The 13,922-nt window shown below is 41.5% G+C and overlaps 2 protein-coding genes across 7 annotated transcripts; one reads left to right on the top strand and one right to left on the bottom strand.

Moving 5' to 3' along the window:
* Nucleotides 1–71: 71 nt before the first annotated feature.
* On the bottom strand, nt 72–2,309 carry LOC124423570 (actin-binding Rho-activating protein-like). Of its 3 annotated transcripts, none has more exons than XM_046961442.1 (4): nt 2,080–2,309; nt 919–1,049; nt 561–810; nt 72–453 (listed from the first exon to the last, which is right to left on the bottom strand). In XM_046961442.1, exons 1-4 carry the CDS (start codon nt 2,086–2,088, stop codon nt 346–348), a joined length of 498 nt encoding a protein of 165 aa, XP_046817398.1. In that variant the 5' UTR covers nt 2,089–2,309; the 3' UTR covers nt 72–345. The 3 variants fall into 3 exon arrangements, with proteins under 3 accessions (XP_046817398.1, XP_046817397.1, XP_046817399.1); XM_046961441.1 differs by having other exon boundaries at nt 2,071–2,309; XM_046961443.1 differs by having other exon boundaries at nt 919–1,911; nt 2,071–2,309.
* A 5,872-nt stretch (nt 2,310–8,181) lies between these two features.
* LOC124423568 (elongation factor 1-alpha) lies at nt 8,182–13,705 on the top strand. Of its 4 annotated transcripts, none has more exons than XM_046961431.1 (4): nt 8,182–8,459; nt 10,737–11,579; nt 11,754–12,247; nt 12,457–13,705. In XM_046961431.1, exons 2-4 carry the CDS (start codon nt 10,757–10,759, stop codon nt 12,523–12,525), a joined length of 1,386 nt encoding a protein of 461 aa, XP_046817387.1. In that variant the 5' UTR covers nt 8,182–8,459; nt 10,737–10,756; the 3' UTR covers nt 12,526–13,705. The 4 variants fall into 4 exon arrangements, with proteins under 4 accessions (XP_046817387.1, XP_046817388.1, XP_046817389.1 ...); XM_046961432.1 differs by lacking the exon at nt 8,182–8,459 and adding an exon at nt 8,480–9,049; XM_046961433.1 differs by lacking the exon at nt 8,182–8,459 and adding an exon at nt 9,371–9,543.
* The last annotated feature ends 217 nt before the right edge of the window (nt 13,706–13,922 follow it).

The raw sequence follows: 13,922 nt of genomic DNA on the forward strand, positions 1-13,922 counted from the left end.
TTCCTCCTCACTCCGTCTATCTATCTCGTTCTCGTTTCTCTTTTCACGGGAGAGAAATACGTACCCAGAGATTTAATATAAATTTATTCATTTATTTCTAATAATTTCTTTAGGCGTGTAATATCACATTAAACGAATCGAGTTTACCACAAAATATTTACATCGAATCGCACTCACGCACATCTCTCATACTGGTGTCATTCACATTCTGTTACGTACTGAATAATGTTACAGATACAATAAATACAACGGCACGATAGAATAGTAGATTCTCCGATAGGGAATCGATGGAAGGCATCGATTTAAGGCACCGCGTAGAAATTCGTAAAGGGTGGTGACCGTACATTAACTGATCGGTATATCTTTGGCAATTTCTTGAAGCCGCCTGTTGAAGTCCTCGCGTATCTCGACGATTGGTTTCACTAGGAATATTGGCACGTCGTCGTCCCTTCTCTAGAAACGATATACATACGAGAATATAAAACATGAGAAATATTTCTTATTGATTCTCTCATCTATTAAAGTCATATTTTAATCATACTTTATATTTACTTATTTACCTGGAAAAGGCATTCTCCCTCGAATTTAATCAGACCCTGTTTTCTGGCTCTTAAAAGAAGACCCACGCATTTGTCGCTTATGTGAGTGTAAATGTTGAAGAGATCGCCGAACGTGATGCCGGTGATATCTGGTTGGTCGCTACATGGCGTACCATTTTGATAAATGATATTGCATAGCTCCAAAATTTCTCGTAAAATATGCGCGTTAGCTTTGCGACCGCGTATGTCGGAAAGAGATCCCGCGGCTGGTCTGAAATGAATTTGGACGAATATTTTCGAATAAAACTGATTTTATAGCGAAATTTTATCGTATATCACTTAAATAATTCTCACGCGCTAATTCGTACGTATTACGTACCTGCCATATTCCTCTTTCGAGAATTTTGGCTTTTCGATATTCAAGCCGGACGTAAATGGATTTTTCTTCTGTGCGTCTTTGTGCTTGTTTGCGTATTGGTCGAACATGGCTACTTTGGCCCCCAAGGATTCCTAAAGCCCGATTGCAAAGAGAGAGAGAGAGAGAGAGAGAGAGAGAGAGAGAGAGAGAGAGAAAGAAATGAAAATTAATTCGGAGAATTTTCCTTGATCGAAACTTTGGTTAACAATGAAAATACGAATATCATTAATCGATTTGTTAATCGTTAAGCGCGAAATGGATGAGAATATCGTTACAAGCGGTCGACGATAACAATGGTCAAACGTGACTGAACGCAATAGAAGGGACAAAATAATAAGTAGTATCTATGTCGTTGGACGATACTTAGGGGGCTTCTAAGCATAAAAACGGCTTCGATGAACTGTATCACGATAGTACGTAACTTTCTATCTTACAAATAACAGAATCGTTTTTTTATCGTATTAACATAGATAACAACAATTGTTTTTTCATGATTTCTCGAAAGATTTGAAATTTGCTTTTCCATATTTCAACGGAATCACTTATAATAGAAACGAAAAGAATAAAATGTAAATGAGAAAAAGCATTGTGTGGCAATGTCATCCAACGTAAGCGAGCCTAATCAGTATGGAATGTTGGAAAAAGTCCAATCTTCTTCGAAGAACGGTCCGCGAATTGACCGTGACCATAAAAGACATCTCGATGGCATTTTGACAAATTTTCGAATCTATCCTGACTGCTATATGGATTCGTACGAACGGCACGTGATACTCGCACGAGATTTTTTGCGTTTGTATTTTTTACGATCGAAGGATGGCAAAACGTTGCAACGTTTGCGACAACAATTCTTTCTATAGACGAATTAATAGAAAAATGTCCTCTTTCTCTCTCTCTCTCTCCCTCCCTCTCTCTCTCTCTCTCTCTCTCTCTCTCTCTCTCTCTCTCTCTCTCTCTCTGTAAAGATAAATTTCCTATGACGAACTATATTAGAGTGAGATCTAGGGTTAACGTATTAGATTATACATCAAATATTATAAGTCAGATCGATATCCATTCACATTCCGTGTATATGAATTGTTTTAACGTGAGAAAGTAAACAAGAGCGATACTCACGAACATTACCGAAGACATGATTAAAGCCGTAGGTAATCGTACGAAGAAACGATATATTAATACTGATTTGTAATGATAACGGAATAATAGATTATCAAGTTGTCTGGGAGAGAAGGTTCTTTCGCGATATTCGTACGTTCGGAAACACTTTGCCGCTAACGTTTCGCGTATTTCTTAGATACTTGATGATTGTATATGAGTACGTAAGCCGGCCGGCGTTTCTCTTATGAATGTGCCGTCGCGACGTCGTGCGTCTTTTTATAAGAAGGAGGCGACGTCAAAAATCTCCCACCGAAGGTAGACCACGGACGCGCGACGAGCCGAAATATTTTCTGCTTATTCGAGCCAATTCCGTATGAATCCTCGCTTTTTGATTGGCTGCCAGCCGATTCTCTATCTCCGGAAGCGAATGTTTTCTCTATTCAGAGGAACAGAACGTGAATTCGATGGATTTCATTCATCTTCTCTCCGTCTCGAATTATTTTTGTTTTTTGCTCGCCCCTCGAGGACGAACTAAATGTTTGTTTTGACGACCGAGGAATCCGAATTTTGCTCGGAGAATACGAACCATTTCTTTCTTCATCGCCTCTCACCTCGCTTCATCGCCGTCGAGATAATTATACTTTTTTCCCCGAGCGATTCGACTTTGATCACGCATTTGGTCTTTCGGTCGGCTTTTTTTTCTTCGATTTCTATCAAATTGTCCGTAGACGAGGAAATAATATCACATAAATACGAATGAATGAGACCGGCATTTCAGGATAATTTGGTCATAATGAAAATTCACACCTATATACATATGTACATATGTGCATAGGAAATTAATGTCTCACGTATAAAATAAGGCAGTTGGTTTTTTTTTTCTTAAATTATCGAGGAGCCCATCTCGGTCGCCCGCGTCGACGATCGCTTATATGATTTCTCTCTCTCTCTCTCTCTGTGTGTGTGATATATATATATATATATATATATATATATATCTATCACACTGCGACACAAAACTGCGGGAGTTTAGATCGTTACTTCGTAGAGTAATAAATTAATCCCGGCTAAAACTTAATCCAAGATATCAAAATGGCACTACGAATCTACCTCGGGTTTCTAACGTAAGTACGAATAATTGTGATATATCTAGCTACTTTAATGTTACTTGGCAGCGCTGATGCTAGCTCGAAGAAATTTCTTCAAAGAGCACGCTTTTGTCACGTGAAGCTCTCTAAAATCGCAAATTATTCATAGAGATGTGAAACGAAAAGAAAGAATCAGCATTCTATGACTTTTCTTCGAAAATTCTCTGTTACGATCTAAATCGATGAGTCACGGCGCGAGTAAAATTACTTTACCAAATATCGAGCGCGGTCGAGATAGATTTACATAGATCGGCATTTGTACCGCCACAACCGATATCGATGCGATTATCGATACGATTTGGTATCAATTACACCTACATACCTGTATCTATGAGGACCTTCAGAAATGACAATCCTATAAATTGGTCAAATTGTAATATAAACGTGTCGGTTGTCTAATATCAAGCTTTACGAAATTAATTATAATTTGCGTTGCAAATTAAATCAATGTCCGTTAATTATAAGAATGTTGAGAGTCCTGCGTAGAAAGTGCGGATCGTGCCCGTTATAAAAAGACAGTCGAAAGGAGTCGGTTTGTGATTTATAAATTGCCTTTGAATTTTCTCAAAGCGCGAATGCCCGGCCGGAAACACGAAATTAGATATCTGTTTTACGTCGCGTCCCGGCATCAATGAACGGCTACGTCAGAGACCGTGACGGTGCGATGATGCTTTCTCACTATAATAGTAAATGCAAATTCTTGGGATGTGTACGAGTGTGAGTCGTCGTTATAAACTTGTAAGTATGTACGATCGGAGTATCTAAATTTATCCGCTGTTTATGCTTCATTATAAGATGAAGATTTTTCGATAAACCGATCTCCATCGATTCGGTTAAATTCCTTAACATATATATTTCATCGACGTTTCTCAATTGATTGGCATTTTCCAAATAGAAGGCACAGGCATATTTTCAATATCGACAATTAGTAAATTATAGGAAAATAATGTAAGATGGAAGAGAGGGTGTATATCATACGTCGGCCGTCTCCGTTTTAAGACGACGACGACGATTCGAGTTCAGAGTCCTTCGAGAGGTAAATGGCCCTTGTGCGTTCTTTCGTTCGCCTTGTCAGCGCGTGCACGAAAAAAGCTCTCATCCCGAAGAATGCAATAAAACGAAATCCCTGTGAAACGAGTCGAAGCTAACCTAACGCAACGCACGAGATCAGAGGTCGGCCACGTGCTAACTATAAATAATTCCCGAGTGCTACTTCGTTCAAAACACTGTGCGGTACGATGGTGGATTCGGTCGTGCCCTCTCTCCACCTCGCCCCATGCTCCTTTAGCGGCGTCCTAGGCTAAGTCTACCCTACCTCCATGAAGCAGCAGGTGTTTGCATAGAGCATGCAATATTTATTAAGATAAATCTCAGCGATGATCGTTAAACACAAATGAATACTTGTTAAAACGGAGAAAAGGTTGAATCGAATAAAGTCGATTTTACATTGGCGAGAGGAGGAATCTTTTCTTTAGCTCCGTTGGCACGTAAACACGGAATGTCGGAGTAATTAATTAAAGGGAATTTGCGTCGATGGAATGACGTAATTGTACCGAACTTCGCTCATAAAATTAAAGAACCGTCCCCAAGTGGAACGACGCAGTTACCGCTATATATCGAGAAACAGTTTCAAGTGACGACGAGGAGATGAATAACCATTCCTTATTTTATTTTTCAATACAAATGTACACAGAGATATGCGGGTACTCGGTGCGCGTTGAATTGCACCAATTAAAGATAATATGAAATATATTAATATTTCGAGTGTGCCGAGAATGCGACCATTGGAAAAGTGAGAAGCGAACATTCCGCGGCTCGTCGCGACGTTTCAAGTGAGGTAGTATAAATAAATAAAGATAAACGACTATCTTCGGTTGGGGACAAGGGCGATACGTGGCGCCTCGTCAAGGTCACGATTAAAAAAAAGTTGTCGACTTTTGGGTGAACGACTCGACACAGTTAGTTGCTTCTGTTTCTAAGGACAATCGTCGCGAGATACTTAACGTCCCTGCGACCTTATATAAAGACGTATAATAAAGCTATTCGATCTAATAATTTTTTCTCGCTAATATCGAAGAATTATCTTTCGCCGGTGAAACAAGATTCGAACTATCATTTCCCATTTCCTGATATATCCTTCGGCCGGCGTCGTAGAAGCTACGTCGTAGATAGCTAACGTGCACAGATATGGAAATTCTCTCTCTCTCTCTCTCTCTCTCTGTGTGTGTGTGTGTGTGTGTGTGTGTGTGCGCACGATCGGACGTTTCAATGGTCGCACGAAATTCGGCATAATTCATTCATGGGCCCTCATAAATTTCGTGCTCGGACGAGTCATTGCGCGGAAAGCGTAGATGCGAGGATAAATTTGTGACGCGTCGGCGAACGATTTACGCGAGAGGACTGGCTTTTCCGTAAATCGACTAAAATATCCGGCTCGGCTAGCCGGAGCCTTGGAAAAATGAAAAGTGAAAGATGAAAGATAAAAAATGAAATACGTGGGCGCGTACAAAGGCATCATCGATATTCTTTTCTTTTTCGTTTCGAGAGCGAACAGATGCGTGGCTCGATTTCGTTGTCGCAACGAACGAATTGCCGTTCGTAACTCGCGATATTGTTCCCATTCGAAAATGTCCATCTATGAAGAGTCGAGTTCCCTTCCTTAAAATAATATCGACGATACGTCAAAGAGGGCCGTCACAGAAATTTCGGAAGATTCATCGTAACTCGCAGGCGGACACGGAAATCGCTACTACGAATTATTTTCGTTCGCCGCGTATTATTTCTGGCCGCGTGCGTCATGCTTTTGGATTCCAAGTTTACTACCACTAATCGTTGATCTTTCGAGCAACAAATCCTTCGATATTTCTCTCGCTTCGTCGATATTCGTTCGGTTTTAGGAGACAAACGAACGATCGAAATGCCAACCGAGTTTTGACGATACCGTCCATTTTCAGATTGAAGAAATTATCTTGAGTATCGCCATATAAAATATATCCCATCGGACGACGAATGGAGTACGCGCGAATGCAATTTTGTAGATTTATCAAGTTTAGTAAAAACGAATCACATTGCCGATCGTTCATCACGTCTACGCGACGGCACGTTTATCGATCCTGTAACCCGGGGCCACGTCGAATCCCCGTCCTATCCAATCTCTCCGCTATCGAGAGCAAAATATCATAGAAAAGTGACGTTTTATTTGGCGGTAGACCTTATAAAATTCAATTCGATGAATAGTTGCATCGCAACAAAATGACTTCTCGAGAGTGAAAGAATGTCGATATCAAGGGATCCTTTTGAGAAGCGAACGGAGTGAAACGGGAAATTAATGGTCAAAGTTTAACTCGTTCTAAGATCGGTCGATATTTTCTTGTTACGTCTTAATAGGTACATAGGCGCTTAAGTATATGAATACTCATTAAGTATACATAGGTATATAGAACGAGCCCTATAATATAATGACCTGTCGCGGGATGTATGAGACCGCTGTTATGTATATTCATTCAATAATTGCTCGTCCGTTCGATGATTAATGAGGCATTTCACAAAGCCTCGGTTTAGACAAAACATAGCGTAGCGTAAGCGCGTTCTAGGTATGACCATTATGGGTCGATATACCGTAAAGCGGGAGGACGTTAGGCGAGAGGAGTCCCTTTTCTTTTTTATTTTACCAACGACGACTAACCAAAGTATCAGAGAATTCTAAATTTATCGCTGTATTAATGTAATTTATCTATATCCGAAACTTGATTCGATTTAAACAATATCAGCGCTCAATTCAACCTGATTCAATCGAATCATTCGAACTGTGTGTGTGCTCAAGTAATTTAACGAAGCCCGATCGGATAATCGATAAAATCAGATATCAAAAGAATAAGGGATGGAATTATCGGAAGCATTCTCTTTAGCTAGCTATCCTCGCGACTCGAGATTTATCAAACGAAATAGGAAATCTCCATGAGAACGTCAATACGGAACGTTCGATTTTAATTAAACGCGATTTTAATTATACGCTTTATTTACGTTAAGCTATTTAGAATTTACAGGAGTTACGGATTTCTCTTTGCGTAGCGTGTCACCTTGTATACGTACGTACATGCATGCGCCTATATACATCGAAGGAGAGAGAGAGAGAAAGAGGGGGGGGGGGGGGAAGGAGATTATCTACTGACCTCGGATGAATCGGAATCGTGATCCATTCTCGCGTTCCTAGCGAATATTGCAACCGAATGGAATTGAATGCTTCAATGAGTTTTCCTATAAATTGATCCGTAAATGAATGCACTCGTTCGATCGGACAGCCAAATTTGAGACTTATCAGAAAATGATTTCGATAATGAGCTACTAAAAACACCGAGCGAAGCAACGAGCGATGACTTTGCAATGACAGTGTGGTTCTATTTTCGATTGGCTGCATCGAGCACGTGGTTAGTAAACTATAGTAATTCATTGACTTGGAAAAACTAAAGATATATTTTAGATAATAATACTTAGAAGAAATGTTTGCATTCGGTATCAGTTTTCTTTTCCTTCACAACTATTAATGCATCGAATGTGTCTATATTTTCATTTTACATAAGTACGGTATGTACACGTTTTAGAATATCTTCTAAGAAGACGCGAGTGATTTTTGGCAAATTTGCTACTCGAAAAAATTTCATAACTATTGTGCTAAATATGCGCATCCTTTAGTATCGTCGTTGTATCAGACACAGAGAGGAAGATCGAGCTTTTTTCATTCAAAGATACGGAAAAGAATCGCAGAAGAAATCGAAAAAAAAAAGAGGAAGCGAGTTAAGCGCAGAAAGCACTCGATGTGAAAGCCCTCTTGCGGTATTGAAGAAAAGCTACATGGTCAGCTCGATATTGCGAGATGGAAAGAGAAAAGAAGGTAGAAGAGAGGAGAGAGAGAGAGAGAAAGAGAATAAAATAGACACGGTCGCTGGGCTTCCGTCGTCGGAAGCGCAAGCTCGAGGAAAGCTGACGCTTGCGCGAGTTTCGCTATGTTTTGCGAGCCGCGTGAATAGAGGTCGTTGGTGTCGTGCCGTCTCCGTTCACCCCCGATATTTCTTCTCTCTCTCTCTCTCTCTCTCTCTCTCTCTCTCTCTCTCTCTCTCTCTCCTCCGTTCGCTGTGCTTTCACCCGCGACATATCACGGAACGGACGACGGAAAGTACGTGCAAAGTACATTCGTCAAATACTTCAACCCTTTGTTCTTTGTATTCTTCTTCTTTATTTCCATTCACTCTGCTACAGCTGGTGAGTAATGAACGAATATTCTTTATCTATCTGCTTGAAAAACTGACGGCCACAAAAGTCTCTCTTTCTCTATGAATCGACTCGCTCTAAAAACCCTTACTAATAAACCGGTTTCGCTTTTGACATTCATTAAAGAGACAAAATATCGCGAAATGAGTTAGGAATATTTTTTTATCGGATCGATAGAAAAGCTATCTAAGGATAATGAGTGCAAGAGAGAGAGAGAGAGAGAGAGAGAGAGAGAGAGGAAGAAAAAGACATGGCCGGTTTTCCGGCTGTTCGTAAAAAAGAGATAGTACGATATATTGATTCGAGGCGCCGCGCGTCGCGACCTACGAATCCGCCCTTAAGTCTCTCTGTCTCTCTCTTTTTAATATCAGCGGACAGCGCAAACTCTCTGAAACGCTAGTAAAGTTTTCACCGCGAACGGCGCAAAGTAAAAGCGTTTTTTGATCCACTTGGAGATTCTGCTTCTTGACCTTTTCCTCATTGTATTTCTAACGAGAAAGACTAGGATCGGCCATTACGCCGGGACGGCATTTTCCAAACGACGCGCGACGTCCCTTTATGCGCCGTGGCTTTAACAAAAGGTAACGCTTTATTATCAATTGCGATAGGTTAAGGACGATCGATCATTCTTATCTCTTATTTTAATGTACATTCTTTTATTCCTTTTATTTCCTTTTACTTCCGTTTCATTGCTTCAATGTGTCTTAAAATTTTCTTGCGCGAAATGACGTAAATGAAAGAGATTAATAGATTATAATAAAGATAGATAAATGAATAATTGGAAAAAAACGATACCAATTACGACAGCGATCTTTCGATTCGGATCCAGGCCGTGACGGTAAAAAGCCGAAAGAGAGAGACTTACGAAGAAGATTATTCAGTAAGGTTTCTCTCTGTCGCAGTGACAACCTAGGGAAACGTCGTTTCTTCGACGTGTTACTGTTAGAGACAAATACATAGGTGCATAGAAAGAGGGAGCGAGAGAGAGAGAGAGAGAGAGAGAGAGAGAGAGAGAGGGAGAGAGAGAGGATAGGAATCAAGAAATGGCTGCAGTCTATAATTAGAAGAGGCCAGTGTACGCAATATATACATATACGCGAATTGTACTTGCACGTCGTGTAAGATTGGCACCGTTCGATGCTCCTGTTTACCATCCCTCGATCTTTCCTAGATTTCCCTTAAAGATGACGAAATATCTAAAGGAATTTATATATTTTTTGTGCGTTCAGTTTCGAAGAATATTCGATTCGTTAATTCCTATGTCCTCCAATTTTCCTCTAGCCTCTTGAAACGAATCAATACCCACCCACCTTCCTTTGCGATGCGTGAATGGATGCCCCAACCCCTCTGCCTTCTTTCCTAACAACACGGGAATTTGGACACTCGCTTCATTCTCCTCGTATCTCGCGCAATGTGTGATACATACATAGATAACGTGTAAATATTTATCGTAAAGGAAAAGTCCGATGACCAATCGTTATTGCCATTGGACGTTACTGACAATTTAATCGTAAAATTTGAACGTGACAAGTGAGAATCATCGACGCCGCGGTCAACGTTAGATATTTTTCTTTTTCATCCTTTTTCATTCTTTTTCATCCCTTTCGACGAAAAATACATTTAACGACATCAAGTGAATCTATAAAAATGAGAAACGTTATATCGTGACAAGGGGCACTCTTAAGGTATAATAATTAAACGATAGATCGTCGAAGCAATGAGGTGAGAAATAACTTTGAAGAAATAAAACATGCACACTTTGAAGGTTTAAGTGTTACACGTTTGAAAGGACGTTTCGTAGTTTCAACAAGTAGTACACGATGATATATAGTCAGGCATTCCTCTCTCGCGAGCGTACCGTTGCCTCGATGAAATAGTTGCTATCGTCAACAAAGTGAAATCAACAAAGTAAAATATCGAAGGACGTAGAAGAAGAGAGATTTTTTAAACGTACTCAATCTCTCTTAGCCTCGATACTCGACTCGAACGAGCATTTTCCGTAAACACGATCAGAGGGAGAGGGAACGCTTATAAACACGAGGGGAAACGATACGGGGCGGTACGGGGCGTTCGTGCCGTTGCTTACAAAGTAACTGACATGTACTGCGCATGCAACGAACTTTAACCCTTTATAGACCGACGCGACTCGTAAATAGGAACGACGTACTACGGCCCTTAATAACGCGTTTAGCTACGGTCGTATCCTACGAAAGATGCGATCTTTTGAAATGATTCGCTCGTTCTAACGCGAATTCTAACTCTTTTCAGATCGCTAGAGGTACGACGAGATGGGGAAAGAAAAAATACACATTAACATCGTAGTGATCGGTCACGTAGATTCGGGCAAGTCAACGACAACGGGTCATCTGATTTATAAATGCGGTGGCATCGACAAGCGTACGATCGAAAAATTCGAGAAAGAGGCCCAAGAGATGGGTAAGGGCTCGTTCAAGTACGCCTGGGTTTTGGACAAGCTCAAAGCCGAACGCGAGCGTGGTATCACCATTGACATCGCCCTTTGGAAATTCGAGACTGCCAAGTATTCCGTGACGATCATCGATGCCCCTGGTCACCGGGATTTCATCAAGAATATGATCACCGGCACGAGTCAGGCCGATTGCGCGGTCCTTATCGTAGCCGCCGGTATCGGCGAGTTCGAGGCTGGAATATCGAAGAACGGTCAGACGCGCGAACACGCCTTGCTAGCGTTCACACTTGGCGTCAAGCAGCTGATCGTCGGCGTCAACAAAATGGACATGACCGATCCACCGTACTCGGAGAGTCGCTTCGAGGAAATCAAAAAGGAGGTGTCGTCTTACATCAAGAAGATAGGATACAACACGGCATCGGTCGCTTTCGTTCCAATTTCTGGTTGGCACGGCGACAACATGCTCGAGCCATCACCGAAAACTATCTGGTACAAGGGTTGGAAGGTCGAACGTAAGGACGGCAATGCCGACGGCAAGACTCTGATCGAAGCGCTCGACGCCATATTGCCGCCATCCAGACCAACCGACAAGGCACTTCGTCTACCTCTTCAGGACGTTTATAAGATCGGTGGTATCGGGACCGTGCCCGTTGGTCGCGTAGAAACCGGTATCCTTAAACCAGGTGCGTTCAAACTTTTATTCGTTCAATTAATTACTCCTCGAACGATTTATATTATATTTATTAATATCCGTTTATACTGATGATCGAGCTCAACAGTGAAAAAAACAAGAAGAAAGAAAGAAAAGAGAAAAGAAACGAATCGTCGTCGCAAATAATACAACAATTTTTTATCAGGTATGCTGGTGACCTTTGCTCCAGCTGCGCTAACCACCGAAGTGAAATCCGTCGAGATGCATCACGAGGCCTTGACGGAGGCCCTACCAGGCGACAACGTAGGCTTCAACGTGAAGAACATCTCGGTGAAGGAATTGAGACGCGGCTACGTTGCCGGCGATTCGAAAAATCAACCGCCTCGCGGCGCGGCCGACTTCACCGCTCAGGTCATCGTCCTCAATCATCCGGGACAGATCAGCAACGGTTATACGCCCGTCCTCGACTGTCACACCGCTCACATCGCCTGCAAGTTCGCTGAGATAAAAGAGAAATGCGACCGTCGTACCGGTAAAACCACCGAAGAGAATCCAAGAAGTATAAAGAGCGGGGACGCTGCCATCGTGATGTTGCAGCCGACCAAGCCGATGTGCGTCGAGGCTTTCCAAGAGTTCCCGCCTCTTGGCCGTTTCGCCGTCCGCGATATGCGTCAGACCGTTGCCGTGGGCGTAATCAAGGTACGACATACGACGCTACCCGTTTAAATTCTATTACATTACGTCGCCGTCTTTGAACGTTCAAATAATTCATGATATTATATATTGTCCTATAATAATAATAATAATAATAATAATAATAATAATAATAATAATAATAATAATATCAACCATCGAGAGTCCTTTTCTATTTCAAAGTTATTTCGTTTTCTTCTTTCTTCTCTTTACAGAGTGTCACCTTCAAAGACACTCAGGGCAAGGTCACAAAGGCCGCGGAGAAAGCCCAGAAGAAAAAGTAACCATCAAGCTTTCTCGGAATCTCCAAGTTCGCTGGTCTCTCCATCGATGCCACCACCGCCAGGGTCTATTATTCCAGCAAGACGCAGTTCGCCACGACTGCTCCGTTTGATCCTCACTCGATTAATACCAAAAGGGAAAAGATGTTGTGCTTACCCCCGTTACATTATCCAGTAGTATTGAATCCGCGCATCTATCCAAACCTGCACATACAATTCACCCATGCCCCTCGCACGCCCCACATATGCTAGGGTTAATTTCGTTTTTACTTCATTATTACATCGACGATATGTGTCCATTTACAGGTAATTACTCGGTTTCCTTGGACTCTGTGTAGTTAGGTTTTTAAATTAATATATTCAAAGAAATACTCACGGGATGCGTCGTTATCGGTCACACTGCGGCCAACGATTCGGCGCTACGTACGAGGCAGCGTGGCTCGGCGAACGACGACAGCGACGACGACGACGACGACGCCGACGACGACGACGACGACGACGACGACGACGACGACGACGACGACGGTGACGATAAAAAGAAGGAACGTGCGACTTGTAGGAGAAGATAATTCAAACCTTTCTTGTACCAAGTCTTTTTTCACTCCATCGAACAAACGCACTTGCAAAGAAACAAGAAAGGATGGTATTATCGCGATATTGCAGTCTGATTTTTGGTTACCGTTAACAGAAATTTGTAACCTCGCTTAGAGAGCCCACGCTGCCTCGCATCCCCGTATTTTTAATCGATTCGTTTCGAAGAATTCATTAAGGCTGATTTGTTCGAAGACTTGGTTGCCTCGCTGCAATTAATTTTACTACTTATATAAGGATATCTATATAGTTGGTAGGATATTAGGACCGTGCTCCTTCATCTATTATCTCTCTCTCTCTCTCTCTCTCCCTCTCTTTCTCTATACTTATCTATACTTATCTCTCGTAATCCGCACGGTTTGGCTCGACTTGACTCGAAACGAGATCGACAACTCGACAATTTTCGATGGCAAGCGCGCGAGTCTCCTTGCGCATTCATCACCGTTGATATCGGTGAATCCCCATATTTCTTCACCGCTCCATCCTCTTCGTCATTTCCTATCTAATTCCATATCCTCATAGACGCGTTCTATGATTGTTTTGCCCTTTAGCCAGTATTATGTTGGTGTAATAAAAAAAAAATTTAATTGCATCTGTCAAATCGTCTTTTTTCTTACCACCGGCGATTTTTCTTTGCGTGGATGATGATAATATTACAACAGTATTCTACCATTAGTATACACACACACATATATATATATATATATATATATGTATGTATATATATAACCCGCAGATCAGAATGACCAAGAGTCAGTTTATGGTAAATATAATTTATTCGCAATAAATTCTTTGATAAAGTTACAACT

The sequence above is a fragment of the Vespa crabro genome, chromosome 4 (assembly GCF_910589235.1).
Source record: "Vespa crabro chromosome 4, iyVesCrab1.2, whole genome shotgun sequence".
Lineage (NCBI taxonomy): Eukaryota > Metazoa > Arthropoda > Insecta > Hymenoptera > Vespidae > Vespa > Vespa crabro.

Bases quoted from the DNA above. Each gene is read 5' to 3' on its own strand.
- LOC124423570 (XM_046961441.1), bottom strand. The intron at 811-918 runs GTACGTAATACG...AATTCATTTCAG, and splicing joins TCGAAAGAGGAATATGGCAG to ACCAGCCGCGGGATCTCTTT. The intron at 454-560 runs GTAAATAAGTAA...TATCGTTTCTAG, and splicing joins AGGGAGAATGCCTTTTCCAG to AGAAGGGACGACGACGTGCC.
- LOC124423568 (XM_046961431.1), top strand. From the start codon at position 10,757: ATGGGGAAAGAAAAAATACACATTAACATCGTAGTGATCGGTCACGTA. The intron at 11,580-11,753 runs GTGCGTTCAAAC...ATTTTTTATCAG, and splicing joins AACCGGTATCCTTAAACCAG to GTATGCTGGTGACCTTTGCT. The intron at 12,248-12,456 runs GTACGACATACG...TTCTCTTTACAG, and splicing joins TTGCCGTGGGCGTAATCAAG to AGTGTCACCTTCAAAGACAC.